General features: G+C 39.7%; 1 protein-coding gene across 5 annotated transcripts in view; it reads right to left on the bottom strand.

Annotated features, from left to right (window-relative positions):
• Window positions 1-869: 869 nt before the first annotated feature.
• Window positions 870-15,917, bottom strand: part of LOC148853086 (ATPase, V0 complex, subunit E) — a 50,487-nt gene continuing 35,439 nt past the window's right edge. For all 5 annotated transcript variants that reach the window (XM_088944899.1, XM_088944902.1, XM_088944901.1 and 2 more), the window contains exon 4: window positions 870-1,235. In XM_088944899.1, coding sequence (XP_088801025.1) covers window positions 1,169-1,235 — 67 coding nt within the window. In that variant the 3' untranslated portion in view covers window positions 870-1,168. The remainder of the gene's footprint in view (window positions 1,236-15,917) is intronic.

The raw sequence follows: 15,917 nt of genomic DNA, 5'->3' as shown, positions 1-15,917 counted from the left end.
TCCAACTTGGGTAAGTTTAAGCCCTTTTTTCCTTCTTGCTTCCTGAAGCCTCTTTGTTTCCTTTTTTATTGTGTCTGTCTATTGTACCCTTGGGAAGCTTGAAATCTCTCATAAGGAATTGAGGAAGGAGTACTTAGAGAAGCTTTGAGAAGGGTTATTCTGCCGGCTTCTCTTCCAACCAGCAAGCTTCGTATCCACTCTTTCCTCTATTTGTTTAAAAGTTCCTCTAGTGACCCTTCCTTCTATAACTGGGGCGTCCAAATAAATCTCTTTTTTTTTTCTATAGATTTTTAGAATATTTGTTAAAATTCTTTAGAATCTTCTATGATTATTCCTAGAGAAGAAAATAATAGATTTAACAAAATTTGGGCTCTGAACAGAGGCCTTGGAATAAATTTCCGTAATTTCCTTGATCTTAACCACATTATCCATATTGGCTTTTGCAAAGATGATGCAATTATCTGCAAATTGTAGGATGGGAACATTGGGTCCACCTCTCAAAGCTATAAAGCCTAGGATCTCTTTTCCCTTCGAGGTCATTCAGTATCTAATACAATTGATACTCTTTTTTTTTTCAGTTCCTTCAAGGATATAGTTGTATTAGGAGGGTTTCTAACATTTAAATCCATAGAAACCCCCTAAATCTTTGTATTTAGTTCTCAGTGACCCTGAAAACCGATATATCGTACGATTACTTTGAACCATGATACCAAGGAAGATTATAGTCCGAACCCTTATAAACACATCATTTAATTAAAAAGGCAACAAATAAACCCGCTATGACAAAATATGGTTTCTTGACAGCATTGTACGAGGAATTTATCAAAACTCATCAACAGTTGTGCAGCAAACGCAACGGAACAAATCAGTAGTCAAAGCACAATATTCTATTTCCCATCAATTATTCGATTGAAATTTGACACTATGTAAGCTCACATTGTTACAGAGCGCGATTAAACTTGAGCTTCTGGAATAAATGAGAAAAATATAATGTAGATAGCTCTAAAAGCAAAATTGCAGGCCAATTCAAGGTTCTTTAGGAAACAAACCAATTTGGTTCCAATAATACCACCATCTAAATACGAGGCATGTTCAATGGCATTCCATTACCGGTTCTTTATACAATAGTCTATCTGCTAGGAGCATTATATCTCTTTGACAGAACACTTCATTCTCCTTCACTAAGAATTGGAACAATTAGCGGTTTCATTTGAGCAAGATATACAATAGCCCACCTAATAAAAGAAGGAAAATGCATCAAATTATTATCAGCTCAGAATAATTTCCTATTCATATATATTAACATGAAAGTACACAAGTTGACCACAATACAGTACCTCAAAAATTATCGTGCAAGTACAAAACAATTAACGTTGATAGAAATAACTATAATATTTCTGAAGAATAAAGTAATCAAAGTGGGAAAGGTATTTACTTTTTCACAATAAAGAATATTCCTTAAAAAATGAATAAAGCTATCAAGTCTACATAAACTGAGAGTATGTCCTATTAGCCTTCTATACCTGATCATACATCACCACACCTCGAGGGACACTATAGCTTCACCTCCTTGGCTACATTTCCCCTTTTAAGAAGCAACCTTCAACTTGGTTTTAACATCACCAACACATTTAACTTAAAGCATTTTCAACCTCCTAACTTGACCAACTCCACTCAGCCAAGCCTTGCCCATAGTTGTCAAGGCAACCTAGGTTCCCTTGCCTGGGAGCCTACCTAGGCAACAAAAATGACAAGGCATGTGCCTTGCTAAAATACTATTCATATTGATACATTTTACTAATATGCCTGTTGAGATACTTATGAAAAAATGGAAAACTCACCCTAATTAAAAGTGTGTTACTCACCCTACAGGGTGGCAAACACTTGGAAAAAAAGGATGGGGAACTTTCTATGGACTGAATGGAAGGACAAGTTCAAATTTCACTTCATGAATTAGAACAAAGTTTACTCCTGAAGAAAATCTGGGGATTTGGCTGTGAGAAGATTGGAAAAAGTTCTGGAGATTTAACGAGGAAACTAGCAGCTTATGGAGGCAAGTGATTGCATGCAAATATTGGCCAAGTAATAGAAGCTGGAACACAGGGCTAACTCTTAATCCTATGGGATGTGCAGTATGGAATGGCATCCAAAAAGCTTTTGATGATTTCCTCCGAAGACATTAAATTGGAAAGGGGAATGGGTTTCGGTTCTGGACTGAAAAACGGTGTGGGGAATCATCATTGGAGTCTCTATTCCCAACTTCATATGAAATAGCCCAAGATAAAGATGCCCTGGTTGAGGAATGCAATGAATTGAATGAAAATGGAGTCACTTGGGGACCCCTGTTCCAGAAGAAATCTAAATGATCAGGAAATTCAGCAAAGGACAGACCTGCTAGGTCTGTTACATAAAGAAATGTTGAATATTCTGGCACAGATAAAGAAAATGGGCTTGGAAAGAGTCAGGACATTTCACAGTAAAATCTAAAAAAATAAAAATTTGGGACTGCTCTATAGTAGAACTCTTCTGATCATTGTCAAACTAGTTTTCCAAACCAAGGAAATATTCTATGGTGTCTTGTGGGTGAGAATTCTGAGTACCAGGAAGCTGTTACCACTCAATGAAAGTTTACATTCAAGGAACCAGAGTACAGGTAGGAATCCTTTTGATGGTAGTCAACCGACCCACTTGATGTAAAGAATGCCTTCTTAAATAGGGATTTGCATGAAAAAGTATACACGTCCCTTCCTCCTGGAATGCATGGTGATGAGATGTAGGGAAAGTGTGTAAATTGAGAAAATCACTTTATGGTTTGAGAGGTCTTGGGCAGCCCTTGTCAGTTTTGGCTAATACCCAAATACAATCAGATCATAACCTCTTTGTCAAGAGTAGACTTACTTCTGTCACTTACTTGATTGTTTATGTGAATGATATAGTAGTGATTGGTGATGATGTGCAGGAGGTTGGCAGTCTCAAGAGGTTTCTTAATACTGAATTTGAAATCAATGACTTGGGGGAACTGAGATACGTCTTGGGGATTGAGTTTGCTAGATCCAAAGATTGCATCTTCATTTCCCAACACAAATATGCCCTCAATTTGTTTATTGAGACAGGCAAACTTGGGGTTAAACCAGCTGCTACACCCATAGATTTGAATCATAAACCGTCTGCTTCTGATGGAGAATTGTAGGACGATAGAGGAGTGTTTCAGATGTTACTTGGGAAGTTGTTGTATCTCTGCATGACCCAACCTAATATTTTTTTTGTGGTTAGTGTTATTAGTCAATTCATGCATGCTCCTAGGGATACACACATGGTTGCAGTGGAGAGGATTTTGTGCTACTTGAAGGGTACACCAAGCAAGGGTATTCTTTTTGGAAAGCATGGCCACATGAAACTAGAAGCCTACACAAATGCAGATTGAGCAAGCTGTGTTGGTGACAAGCAGTCTACATCTGGACATTGCATTATGGTTGGGAGAAATTTGATTTCTTGAAGAAGAAAGAAACAACCAATGTGAGCTAGGTCTTCAGCTGAAGTATAGAGCTATGGGCTCATGGTGTATCAAAATTATTATGATTGCAGTCACTAGTGGAGAAAATGGGCATTAGCTATTATAAACCACTAATGTTGTACTGTGATAATCAGGCTACCATCAATATAGCACATAACCCTATACAACATGATTGGACCAAGTTCCTGGATATGTGATCTCTCCTCTTCTTCTTTTCTCCTTTTTCAGGGCTGCTATCTGGGTTACACAAAGTATAAGGCTTTGGAAACCCTTTTTGGTAATTTCAGGACTGCCACATGTCAACAGGCCTATAGCAGAACCGTAGGCATAGGAGCTGGACCACAAACCCGCTTGCGAGAGAAGACGAGAAGTTCCTTCTCAGCAGTGGATGATGGAGTATCATGTTGTTCAAAATCATGCAAAACTGAAACAGAGGGTGCAAATAACCTGACAATTCCTGAAAAAAATGAGATATGCTCAAGAAAATCACATTTTGAGAAATACGAATACGACGTGCTGAGGGATTGTAACAAAAGTGCACATGATAGACTGAGCTGAAAGCTTTGAACGTTCACGAGGAGGAAGATGAACAAAGCATAGACACCCAAAGACATGAAGATGGGAAAGATCTAGGTGGGATCCAAACATCTTTTGATGAGGAGAAATGTTAGCAAGCACAGAAGATGGGATATAATTGATCAAATATACTATAGTGTTAGCGGCCTCAACCCAGAATGTGGGAGGCACATATGATTCTTGTAGGAGAGTCCTTACAATACTGAGAATGTGACCATTCTTTCTTTCTGCCACACCATTTTGCTGAGGGGTGTCTGGGCAGCATCGATGGACTTGTATGCTATGATGTTTCAGGTAAGCCAAAAATTCTCCATTACTTTATTCTCCCCCCGAGTCTGAGCGTAAGATTTGCACATTCACTTGGAAACAAACTCGAACAATGTTATGAAACAACGAAAAGGTTGGAAAAACTTCTTATTTGTGTTTGAGAAAATAAATCCAAGTGTACCTAGTACAATCATCAATGAATAGCACAAAATACTTGTATCCCATCCAAGAAACAATAGAAAGAAGTCCAAACATCACTATGAATAATTTCAAAAGACGAAGTAGCATGTTCAGCTCGGTGAGTGAACGGTAAAATATGGCTCTTACTCAAACAACAAGAAACACAAGATGTATCAAAGGATTTCATAGAAGGAATTTTAGTTTTAATAAAACCAGACTCAAATAAGTATTTAAGTTTTTCAGAATTTGGGTGGCCCAAGCGTTTATGCCACAAATCCCAGACATAGTTTCTCTGACTCAAAACAGGACTCAATGTAGAAGAGTTCAAAAAAGCAGAGGATGATGCTGATGGAGATTTCTCAAACTCCAATGCAAACAAACGACCCATCCTACACCCCTTTCCTTTCACCTTCCCAGTGCACTGGTCCTGAATCAAACAACTATCAAAGGAAAAGGTTAGAATATGACCTTCATCAACTAATTCACCAACTGAAATAGGGTTGGCAGTAAGTTTAGGAACAAGGAAGGTTTTAGCAAGGGACAAGGAATTTAAGGGGGAAAGTTTGATACACAAGTCATCACTCCCAATGATGTCAAGTTTCTCACCACTAGCAGTGACGATATGTCTATGGTTGGTCTCAGATAGTATGTTTGAATGTTTAAGATAGGCCCCAGTCATATGATTTGTAGCACTAGAATCAATTATCCAAACGTGAGAGGGAGAAGAGCAATAACCGGAGAACTCACTAGATAGGCCGATAGCAGAAAAGGCACATGAGATGGCAGAGGATACCACTTGTTGTATCTCTTCCTTGTTCATGGAAGCAAAGGATTCTCCCTTGGCAATAGGGGTATCGGACACTCGTCCCTCAGACGCCTGATAAGCTTGTGGTTGATTCTTCTTCATGGGTCCCTTGGGTGGACGAAATCTGGAATGATGTGTCCATGTTGTTTGCAATATGTGCAGACATTCTTCTTTTAGCAATGAGAGGCTATATGTCCATACCCTTTACATTCATAGCATTGAGTTTTAGAAGGGTCTTTTCCACCAGATTTCTTATTTCCTTGTGCAAGAAAAACAATATCAATTCCTGAATTAGGATGTTTCCCTTCTATGTTTGCAACACTTAGGAGTCTAGTTTCTTCCCTCAACAACTCTCCCATCACAGAGTCTAAGTCTGGAAGAGTTCCTCAACTCAAAATATTTGACCTGATTAATAAAGCTTGAATAGTATTCTTGTATCTTTTTGTCCCCTGGCAATAAGCAAAGATTTCATATTCAATCTGGTATTGCCATGACATATTGGACTGATGATAAACCTTTTTCAAATAGGCATACATCTCATAGGCAATCATCAGTCTTCACATAGGAACACTAATGTGAGGCACAATGGAGTTCAAAATCCAAGAGACTAACTTTCCGTTGTCTAGTTTCCATTGTGTATAGGCTTTACTATCAACTCAGCCTCATCAGGTTTACATACAGTCCCATTCAAGTAACCTTCAAGTACCTTTCCCTCAACACAGAAATCAAAATGGAACTTCCATATATTGTAGTTAGTTCCATCAAATTTTACAGGGAGAAAATCAACATTTTCAGCCATCATAAATGAGCAAAAAAAAAAAAAAAAACAAAATAGCAGCACTGATGTTGGAAAAGCACTCCAATCAGCAATGAACAAGGCAGAAAGTTACTTAAGCCGAACACAGTATTCTTCAAAAAAGTAAAATGAGGGTTAAAGCATGAAATACAGATAAATCCAAGGCAACTTCAGCAGGAAACTTTAGAGAAGAATAAAAAATCCTCTAATAAGCACCACAGAATTAGGGCAGCAAAAACTAGGGTTCCAAGGACTGATAACCAAAGAAGAAAATACCCTAGGGTAGCACAAAAACTAGGGTTCCAAGGACTGATAGCAGTCGATTATGACAATAGTGTGATGGACCAACCTGAAATGAGAAGTTTTCCAGATCAACTTGAAGAGAGGACCTGATGTCTGTTGAAGTTCCTCAGTCAGAAGCAAAAGAAACTAGGTTCAAACTGCTGCGGTTGAGGGAGGAAGAAGCCAGACTGTTGAGATTCCTTAATCTGTGGCTGTTTAAAACTGAACCACAAGGAGAAAAGTTGTTGCCGCCCTGGAGAAATCAGTACACAGATGGAGGAAGAAAACAAATCTGCTGCCGCCCAAGAGAGAAGACTAGAACAGCCTCCAAGACTTGTCAGTTTCCACTGATTTTCTGAGAGAAAGAAGAAGGTTCTGGGCGACACAGCCAATCAGAAATCCTTCCAGACAGAAGCTTTCAAGAGGAACAAGGGTTAGGATTAAAGAGAACAGCCCTAACACCAGCCAAAACACCTTGAGAACAAAAAAACTTAATATGCCCAATGAATGAGCAAGGAAAGAGTAGAAATTATAGAGCAGCCTGCTCCGATACCATGTCAATAGACCCAGAGCAGAACAAAGAATTCTGGAGATGAAGAATGGATGATTCGACCCTACCCCAAGGGTTCTTTATATAGAAAGTGAAATTAAAGAAATTACAGAGAGGCCTTTGTAGGGTAACACAATTTAGAGAATTTACAGAGAGGCCCTTGTAGGGCTGAAGTGAGAATAATAATAAATAAGAGAAACAATACAATAAGGACTACAATAAAATGGTACATCAGGGAGTTTCTTCACACCACAATCTCCATTACAGGTGTTAGGAAGGTGCAACAGCCCTAGGTTGGTGATTCTAAGACTGCTGTCACCATGAGTGACAGCCCTAGTGTTCGTGTGGTTATGTGTATGGTGGTTCAGATCCTTTACTAAGCAATTTCAGGAGGGGTTTTCCTTGTTCGTTGCAGTTATGGTGGTTGGTTAACAGTAGTGGTGTGAGATTTTTTTTTTTGAAGGAGATGACCGAATATGTCTGAATGGTGGTAGTTTTTTTTTATATGGCGGCTGGTGGAGAGAGTGTTGTGAGGTGATGTATAGATTGTAGCAGTGTTGACTAAACAACAATGATTTTTTTTTTGTTGGTTGATAACTCAGAATTAGGAAGGGCAATTGATAGTTTCCTGTGCCTGTGTTGAGAACACCATGGCAGCAAACAGAGATGGTGGTAGTGACCATAAATCTAGTGTGATGATCCCTTTAGACTATTTAGGTGTGTAGATGACATCAATTAAACTTAATGGTGAAAATTATGTGCCATAGGCTAAATCGGTGGAGGTTTTTCTCAAGGCGAAGAGGAAGGTAAAACATGTAAAGGAGGATAAACCATCAGTTGAATCTCCAGGGTTTGATGATTGGGAGCAAGAGGATGCCCAAATCATGACATGATTATGTAACAGTATGGAACCCAAGGTAAGTGTAAACTTTATGCTCTTAGATACAACCAAGGAAATATGGGAACATGCAAAGCAATTTTATTCTGGACAGGACAATACTACGAGTGTATATCAGCTCTATCAGGAGTATTTTAATTTACAACAGGGAAATCAAACCCTTGAAGAGTATTATGCTAGTATGAGGAACCTCGGGAATGAACTTAATGTCTATCATCCCCTTTAGATGTCAAAATTCAGCAACAATAAAGGGAGCAACTTGATGTAACCAGGTTCTTAGTGGGGTTGAAATCAGAATATGAACTAGTTAGAGCACAAATATTGGAAGGTTCTGCTCTTCCTACACTTGAGGAAGTATTTGCTCGGCTCCGTAGGATTTCCCTGGGACCCACAAAGAGTACCACAGCTTTTGACAAGTCAATGTTTGTTGTAGCGAGAGGAGGTGGACATGGAAATTAGGATTGTTCATAAGAATGCCCAACCCGACCAAACCGACCAACCCAGACCGACCCAACCCGAGTTGGCCGGATTTTCATCAGTACCGGTCGGTTTTGGGTTGGACAAATATATAAACCGATATATCGGGTCGGTTTCAGTTTTCTTGTGTGAAAACCAAAACCAACCCGACCCGAACCAAACTAGTATTCTACTAGTTCGGTAGTTCCTAGTTTGAGTTGTTTCCTACTTAACTATAACTAGTCTTCTACTAGAACTAGAAGGCCCATTATGCAATTACAATTAGAATAGGCAATCTATCCTAGTTTCTAACTTTCTATAGTCTTTCACACCAAATAGGCAACCTATTAGGCAATTACAATTAGAATTCAATTAGGTATCATTTTGTACAGGAGCAAAACCAAAACCAACCCAAACCGACCCAACTCGACTCAAACCGACCAGGTCGGTTTGGCCTATCAGTGGGTCAGTTTCGGTTTCCACCTCAGGTAACCCGACCAGGTCGGGTCGGTTGGGAAAACCCCAATAAACCAACCCAACCCGATCCGTGAACACCCCTAATGGAAATAGAGGGGGAGGACATGCATTTCGAGGAGGCCGTGGTAGTGGAAGTGGTCATGACTCGGGGGGAGGCCGTGGTACTAGAAAATGTGCACATTGTCGCAATGAAGGATATACAATTAATTTCTGTTATGATCATGGCCCACCTTCCACATGGGCTAACCATGCAGTTGCTGGTAGTGGTGATGTGAGTGGTAATCAACTGACATATCAAACACATTCTACATCTGCATATGCTTCTGGGAAGGAGATGATGAGTGTACCATGAGATGAGTATGAGAGGTTCCTTCAAGACACTTCACAATAGAACACTACTACCCTTGCTCATTCAAGTATGGCTTGTCTAGCATCCAAACCTTCTCATTGGATTATTGATTCAGGAGCCTCTGATCACATGACTAGGACTCCAAGTGTGTTTTCTTCCCTCTCTCAAACTTCCACATCACAAACTGTTACCCTAGCCAATGGTTCTTCCTCTCCTATTTGTGGTGTTGGTAATGTTGATACTGTATCTCTTTCTTTATCCTCTATTCTATATGTGCCCAAATTTCCATTCAACCTTATGTTTGTTAGTAAATTAACAAAGGCCCTTCATTGTTCTATCACTTTTTACCCTTCATCTTGTGTTTTTCAAGATCTTAAGACGGGGAAGAAGATTGGTGGAGGGCATGAAACTGGTGGATTGTATTATCTTGATAGTGGTGGATCTTCAGTTGCACTTTAAACTTCCTTGACTTCTCTCCAATGGCACTATCGACTAGGACATCCATCTCTTAAGGCTCTCAAGCTACTAGTTTCTTCTTCGAGTCATTTGTCTTCTTTGTAGTGTGAGTCGTGCCAGTATGGGAAACACCATCAGGTTTCCTTTAGTCCTAGGGTTGATAGTCGTATGTTGGGTCCTTTTGCTTTAGTCCATTCAAATGTTCAGGTCCAATTAGAATTAAGTCTTATAATGGTTACAAGTATTTTGTCATTTTTATTGATAATTGTTCAAGGATGACATGGATTTATTTAATGAAAGAAATGAGTGAATTGTTTTCTATTTTTCAAAAATTCCATCTAAAATACGTACGCAATTTGGTGTTCCAATAAAAATTCTTTGTTCAAATAAGGGCAAAGAATACTTTCTTACTTCCTTTCAACAATATTTGGAATAACATGGTATCATTCATAAGACTTCATGTGCATCCACCCCTCAACAAAATGGGGTGGTTGAACGAAAGAACCGTCATATTCTTGAGACTACTCGGTCTATCCTTCATCATATGAATGTCCCTAAACGTTTTTGGAGTGGCACAGTGCTCATGGCTTGTTTTCTCATTAATTGGATGCCCCCATCCATCCTTCATGGTCAGTCTCCCTTTTCTATTTTGTTCCCCACTTTATCTCCATTTCCATTAACTCCCCAGGTCTTTGGGTGTGGGTGTGCTTTGTTCATAATCTGGGCCTTGGTTTAGACAAGTTGGACACGCGTTCTATTAAGTGTATCTTTCTTGGCTATTCTCAGACCCAAAAAGGGTACAAGTGTTACAATCCTATTACTCCAAACTCATTTGTTTGTCCTGATGTCACCTTTTTTGAGTCCATGTCATTCTTCTAAGGTCCTGGTGTCCCAAGCTCTTCACCATTGATTCCTCTTCCCCTTCCCATTGGTGATCCCATTCCAGTTGTTCCTGTTATGCTTGAGCCTTCACCTCCTCCAGTGCAAATTCCTATTGAACAATCATTGATCCGACATGTGTATACTCATCGACAGACAATGGTACCTCCTCTGGATTCTACCTCGTCTGTGGATCCTATAGTTTCTCCTATCCCAGGGTTGCCTACCTCTTCTGACCATGATCATCCCACTGTGTTGCAGAAAGGTAAACGTAGTTGTACCTTACATCCCATATCCAATTATGTTTCTGTCTCTCATCTTTCCACTTCACATCACTAGTTTGTTTCTTTCTTGTCCCTCTATATGTACCCAAGGATGTCCAGGAGGCTCTTCAACGAAGTGGCATCAAGCAATGGAGGATGAACTCTATACTCTTCAACACAATCACACATGGGAGCACACCACTCTTCCTCTAGGTAAGCATGTTCTAGGTTGTAAATGGATGTATATTGTTAAATATTTACCAGATGGTAGTGTGGAACAGTTGAAAGCCCGACTGGTTGCTAAGGGTTACTCTTAATTGTATGGGGTGGATTATATGGAAATCTTCTCCCCTGTGGCTAAGATTGGTTCAATTCATGTCTTGATTTCCTTGGTAGTTATGTATGATTGGCCTTTGTTTCAGCTTGACATTAAAATTGCCTTCCTCCACAGTGATCTTTTGGAAGAGGTTACATGGAGCAACCACCGGGGTTTGTTGCTCAGGGGGAGGGTGGTAAGGTGTGTAGGCTCAAAAAGGCAATTTATGGGCTGAAATAGTCTCCTCATGCTTGGTTTGAGAAGTTCAATGAAGTGGTGAACGATTTCGGGATGAAACAATGTCAGGTCGATCACTTAGTGTTCAGCTATGATTCTGAAGTTGGAAAGATTTTATTAGTGGTTTATGTGGATGATATAGTCATAACTGGTAATGACAGACTAGGGATTGATAGGCTAAAGGCCTTTCTGCAAAACCATTTCCAAACAAAAGATCATGGGAAGTTGAAGTACTTCTTGGGTATAGAAGTTGCTAGGTCGAAACAAGGTATAAATTTGTGCCAAAGAAAATATGTTCTTGATCTATTAGAAGAAATAGGATTGTTAGGTGCTAAACTAACTGAAACACCCATGGAACCAAATGCTAAGTTGAGCAGTGATGCAGGTGAAATGTTTGATGATCCTAGAAGATATAGATGGTTAGTGGGGAAGCTGAACTACCTGACCATTACGAGACTAGACATCTCCTTTGCTGTCAGTGTGGAGAGCCAATTTATGCAAAACCCCTGAGTACCTCACTGGGATGCAGTTCTTAGAATTCTACGGTACTTGAAGGGAGCTTCAGGTCGCAGGTTGTTATACAAGCCAGGAGAAAGTCTTGAGATAGTTGGGTATACAAATGTAGATTGGGCAGGCTCGGTGTCTAACAAGAGATCCACTACAAGTTATTGCACGTTTCTTGGAGGAAATCTAGTGATGAGGAAGAGAAGAAGCAAACTGTTGTGGCAAAGAATAGTGTTGAGGCTTAATATAGGGCCATGGCACACACCACATGTGAACTAGTATGGCTGAAAAATCTTCTACAAGAAGTTGGATTCTAAATGAGCAAACCTATGAGATTGTACTGTGACAACCAAGCTGCAATCCACATCTCATCTAATCCGATTTTTCATGAGAGGACAAAACACATAGAGGTTGATTACCATTTTGTAAGGGGGAAAGTCCTTACTGGAGAGATAAGCACAGAGCACGTTAGTTCGGGTGATCATTGGGCGGACTTGTTCACAAAAGGTTTGAGTTCAAGGAAAGTGAACTATATATGTAACAAGCTGGGATTATATGACATATATTTGTAAAGCCTTGGGAACAAAATGCAAAGAGGTGAATCACCCCATCAAAAATCTCCCCAAAACTATACCATGATTCCCAATTGAGGATCATATCTAATGTGACAAGAGAAAATAGGCAAAAAGGTCATTATTGCTTTCTAGGGACATTTAAGGGTGAGTTTTCTAGGCAAGCAAGAGTCCCCCCATTAGGATTCAAACAATATATGCTTCTAATTATCAAACACCACAAAGTGTTACCCTCTTTTGGGAATCTCCAAAACCACTTCCCTAACAAAGCTATGTTTCCTTCTCTAAGTCTCACCATACCAATTTGCTAAATGATCTTTCTTCTAAGACCCTGGGTCCCAAAATAAATGCTTCTAATTATCAAACACCACAAAGTGTTGCCCTCTTTTGGGAATCTCCAGAACCACTTCCCTAACAAAGCTATGTTTCTTTTTCTAAGTCTCCCCACACCAATTTGCCAAATGATCTTTCTTCTAAGACCTTGGGTCCCACAAAAAATCCCTAATTATCTTCTCAATTCTGTTAACTACCATTAATGGGGACCTAAATAAGGAGGAAAAAAATACACTTGCAAATTAGAGAAAGTTGATTTAATAAGAGTAAGCCTTCCACCCAACGAGGTGTAGTTCTTTTTCCAAGGCAACAATTTTTTAGAAAATCTTTCAATGATCACCTCCCTAAAATTTGATTCTCTAGGTCTACCTCCCAAAGGCAACCCTAGATATTTAATTGGCCACTCTCTGACTTTTTTTATAGATAATGATAATGAAAACTTTATTTAATAAAGAACTAAGTATTCATCATACAATTCCCCACAAAGAGGCGCGAGGTGCAGCCTCCAAACTACATCATAAAGCTTACAATTGAGCCCAAAAGAGTTGATTCCTATGTACTCCTTATTTAGCTAGAAGGTCTGCCAGCCCATTTGCCGATCTTCTTTCCCATTGAACTGTGACTGAAATATTTGAAGTCAGCCACTTAAATCTTCTCAAAGCCCCCCTGTACGGCCAGGCTGCCGTCCCTGGTTCTTTTAGCCATCCAATAACCAATTTGGAATCACCTTCAATCATTAAATGCTCCACTACCAACTCTCTTGCATATTCTGCTCCTTGTAACACAGCTTGGAGTTCTGCATTTACAGAGTCTCCCCACCCTATAGGACCAGAAAATAGAGCTACAATCTGACCCTCATCATTTCTGAAGACTCCCCCTATTCCAGATGGCCCCGGGTTGCCCAAACTACTGCTATCAAAATTTAGTTTAATGACGCCTGCATCAGGAGGCTTCCAATCCACCACCGGCTTGCTTCTGATTGTAGAACTTTTAGCTAGTTGTTCCCAATTTCTCCTTATGTCATCGAAAGTGTAGGTGGAAAACAGATCCAAGGATTTTACCCAACTTATGGCCCTACATAAGATACTTTCTAACACACATGTTTGATCCCTCTCCTTGTCATTAAAGATTCTAGCATTTCGTTCCTCCCACACAGTCCACACCAAAGCAGCTCTAACACACCTCCACAAAACTCTTCCTCTTCTCTTTGGCCACTTGAAAGTTGTAGGATCAAAAAGATTGCAAATCTGCACCGGTTCTGTCCACCTACACCCAAAAAGATCAAATTTTTTTTCCCAAAGGCCTACAACAAAAGGGCAAGTGATTAGTATATGGTAGCAACTTCCCTCGTTAGCTTTGCATAGGGTGCACCAGTTAGGAGAGATACAAAGACTAGGTCTTCTTTTTTGCAAAACATCCAAAGTGTTGATTTTCCCGAGGGAGACTTCCCAACAAAGGGCTCCAACTTTAGGAGGGACAGGTTTGGACCAAACTTCCTTGTTATGAAAAGGTTGAGGCAATGGAGAGGAGCACAAGGAAGCAAAGGAGGCACAAGAAAAGGAACCCGAAGGTAATGACCACTCTCTGACTTCACACCCCACAGTATTAGAACACTCCTCAAATTCCTCAATTCCTAAATAAATTCCCACTAGCTTAAATTTTTCCTCTTTATTTTCAAACCTGACATCTTTTCCACAATTTCAAAAAATTCTTTTAAGATTCTAAAATCCTAACAACTTCTAAATTCTCCCAAAATTATCGTATCATCCACAAATTGCAAATGGGAAACCACTTTCGTCTCTCTCCCCATATTGAAGCCTATAGTAGACCCCCTATCATCAGCTCTTCTTAGAAATCAACCCAAGAGTCCAACTACAAGAATGAAGAGCAAAGGTGAGGGAGGATCTCCTTGTCTCAGCCCTCTAACAGCCTTGAATTACCCTTTTGACACACCATATTACAATGATTGAAAAATAAGTGAATCTAAGGCACCCCATAATCCAACTGATCTATAGTAGACCCCCTATCGTCAGCTCTTCTTAGAAATCAACCCAAGAGTCCAACTACAAGAATGAAGAGCAAAGGTGAGGGAGGATCTCCTTGTCTCAGCCCTCTAACAGCCTTGAATTACCCTTTTGACACATCATATTACAATGATTGAGAAATAAGTGAATCTAAGGCACCCCATAATCCAACTGATCTTGTTAGATAGTTTTGTATGCCCTTAGCTTCAATTCGATTTGATGTACTTTTGATATTTAGTGTAAATAAATAAAGTGCATGTTTGATTCATGTTGTTTGGTATAATTCTGTGTAAGACCCTAAAACTGGACACTTGATGAGACACGTGTTAGTTTTAAATGTTCACAGCCATTGGATAAGTCTGGGGAGATTTATCCTGCCAAGGTTGGTACTAGTATGCTGTCAAGTGTTGGGATGGCCTGTCTTGGCTACCAAGGTAAGACCCAAGGCACATGCAGTATGGGATTACTTGAATCCTTGAACCGGACCAGATTTCCAGTATTGCCCTGGACTTTGGAGACAGATGGGCAAAACTGGAAAGTTACACCTGACCCCTAGACTCGATTATGATACTTCACTAGGTGTCGGATCGGGTTGTCTTCGATATGCCAATCAGTGAGATCCTTAGAAGGGGTCAAAACCTGGGCATGTTGGGGCAGTCTGAGAATTCATCTGAGTGGGTGATCATAGTGACAGGATCAGCCCCTTTGTCGGACAAAGGTAATGATCGGGAATGCAATCTCTCTGATGAAAACCAAACTGCCGGCAATTGATTTCAATCGTTGGAATTTTGTTTTGCAAAATTTATATATGATATATATATATATATATATATATATATATATATATATATATATATATTGGAATTTTGTTTTGCAAAATTTATATATGATATATATATATATATATATATATATATATATGTACGGTTTCAAAGTGTTTGCAAATGGTTTTAATTCCCGGGATCCATGTGAACAGGGAGTGCAGCACTGTTCCTTGCAACCGAGGGAGAGGTCCTCTCTTGTCGGGCAGTGCTTGATCATTAAGGGCTGAGAGGTTAAGTGTAAGACCATTTAGGATAGTACCTGATGGGTTAATCTTGCACTTGCCCACAGTCCCTGGGTTTTTATAAGATGGCTTGGCCCAGGGACCACTTAATGTAAGTGTTGGGCCTATAGGATCCAT

This window comes from Nelumbo lutea, chromosome 5 (assembly GCF_056320005.1).
Source record: "Nelumbo lutea isolate HS-2025 chromosome 5, American lotus-T2T, whole genome shotgun sequence".
NCBI lineage: Eukaryota > Viridiplantae > Streptophyta > Magnoliopsida > Proteales > Nelumbonaceae > Nelumbo > Nelumbo lutea.
Note: the sequence above shows the minus strand (reverse complement) of the source record. Positions and strands in the feature narration are given on the sequence as shown.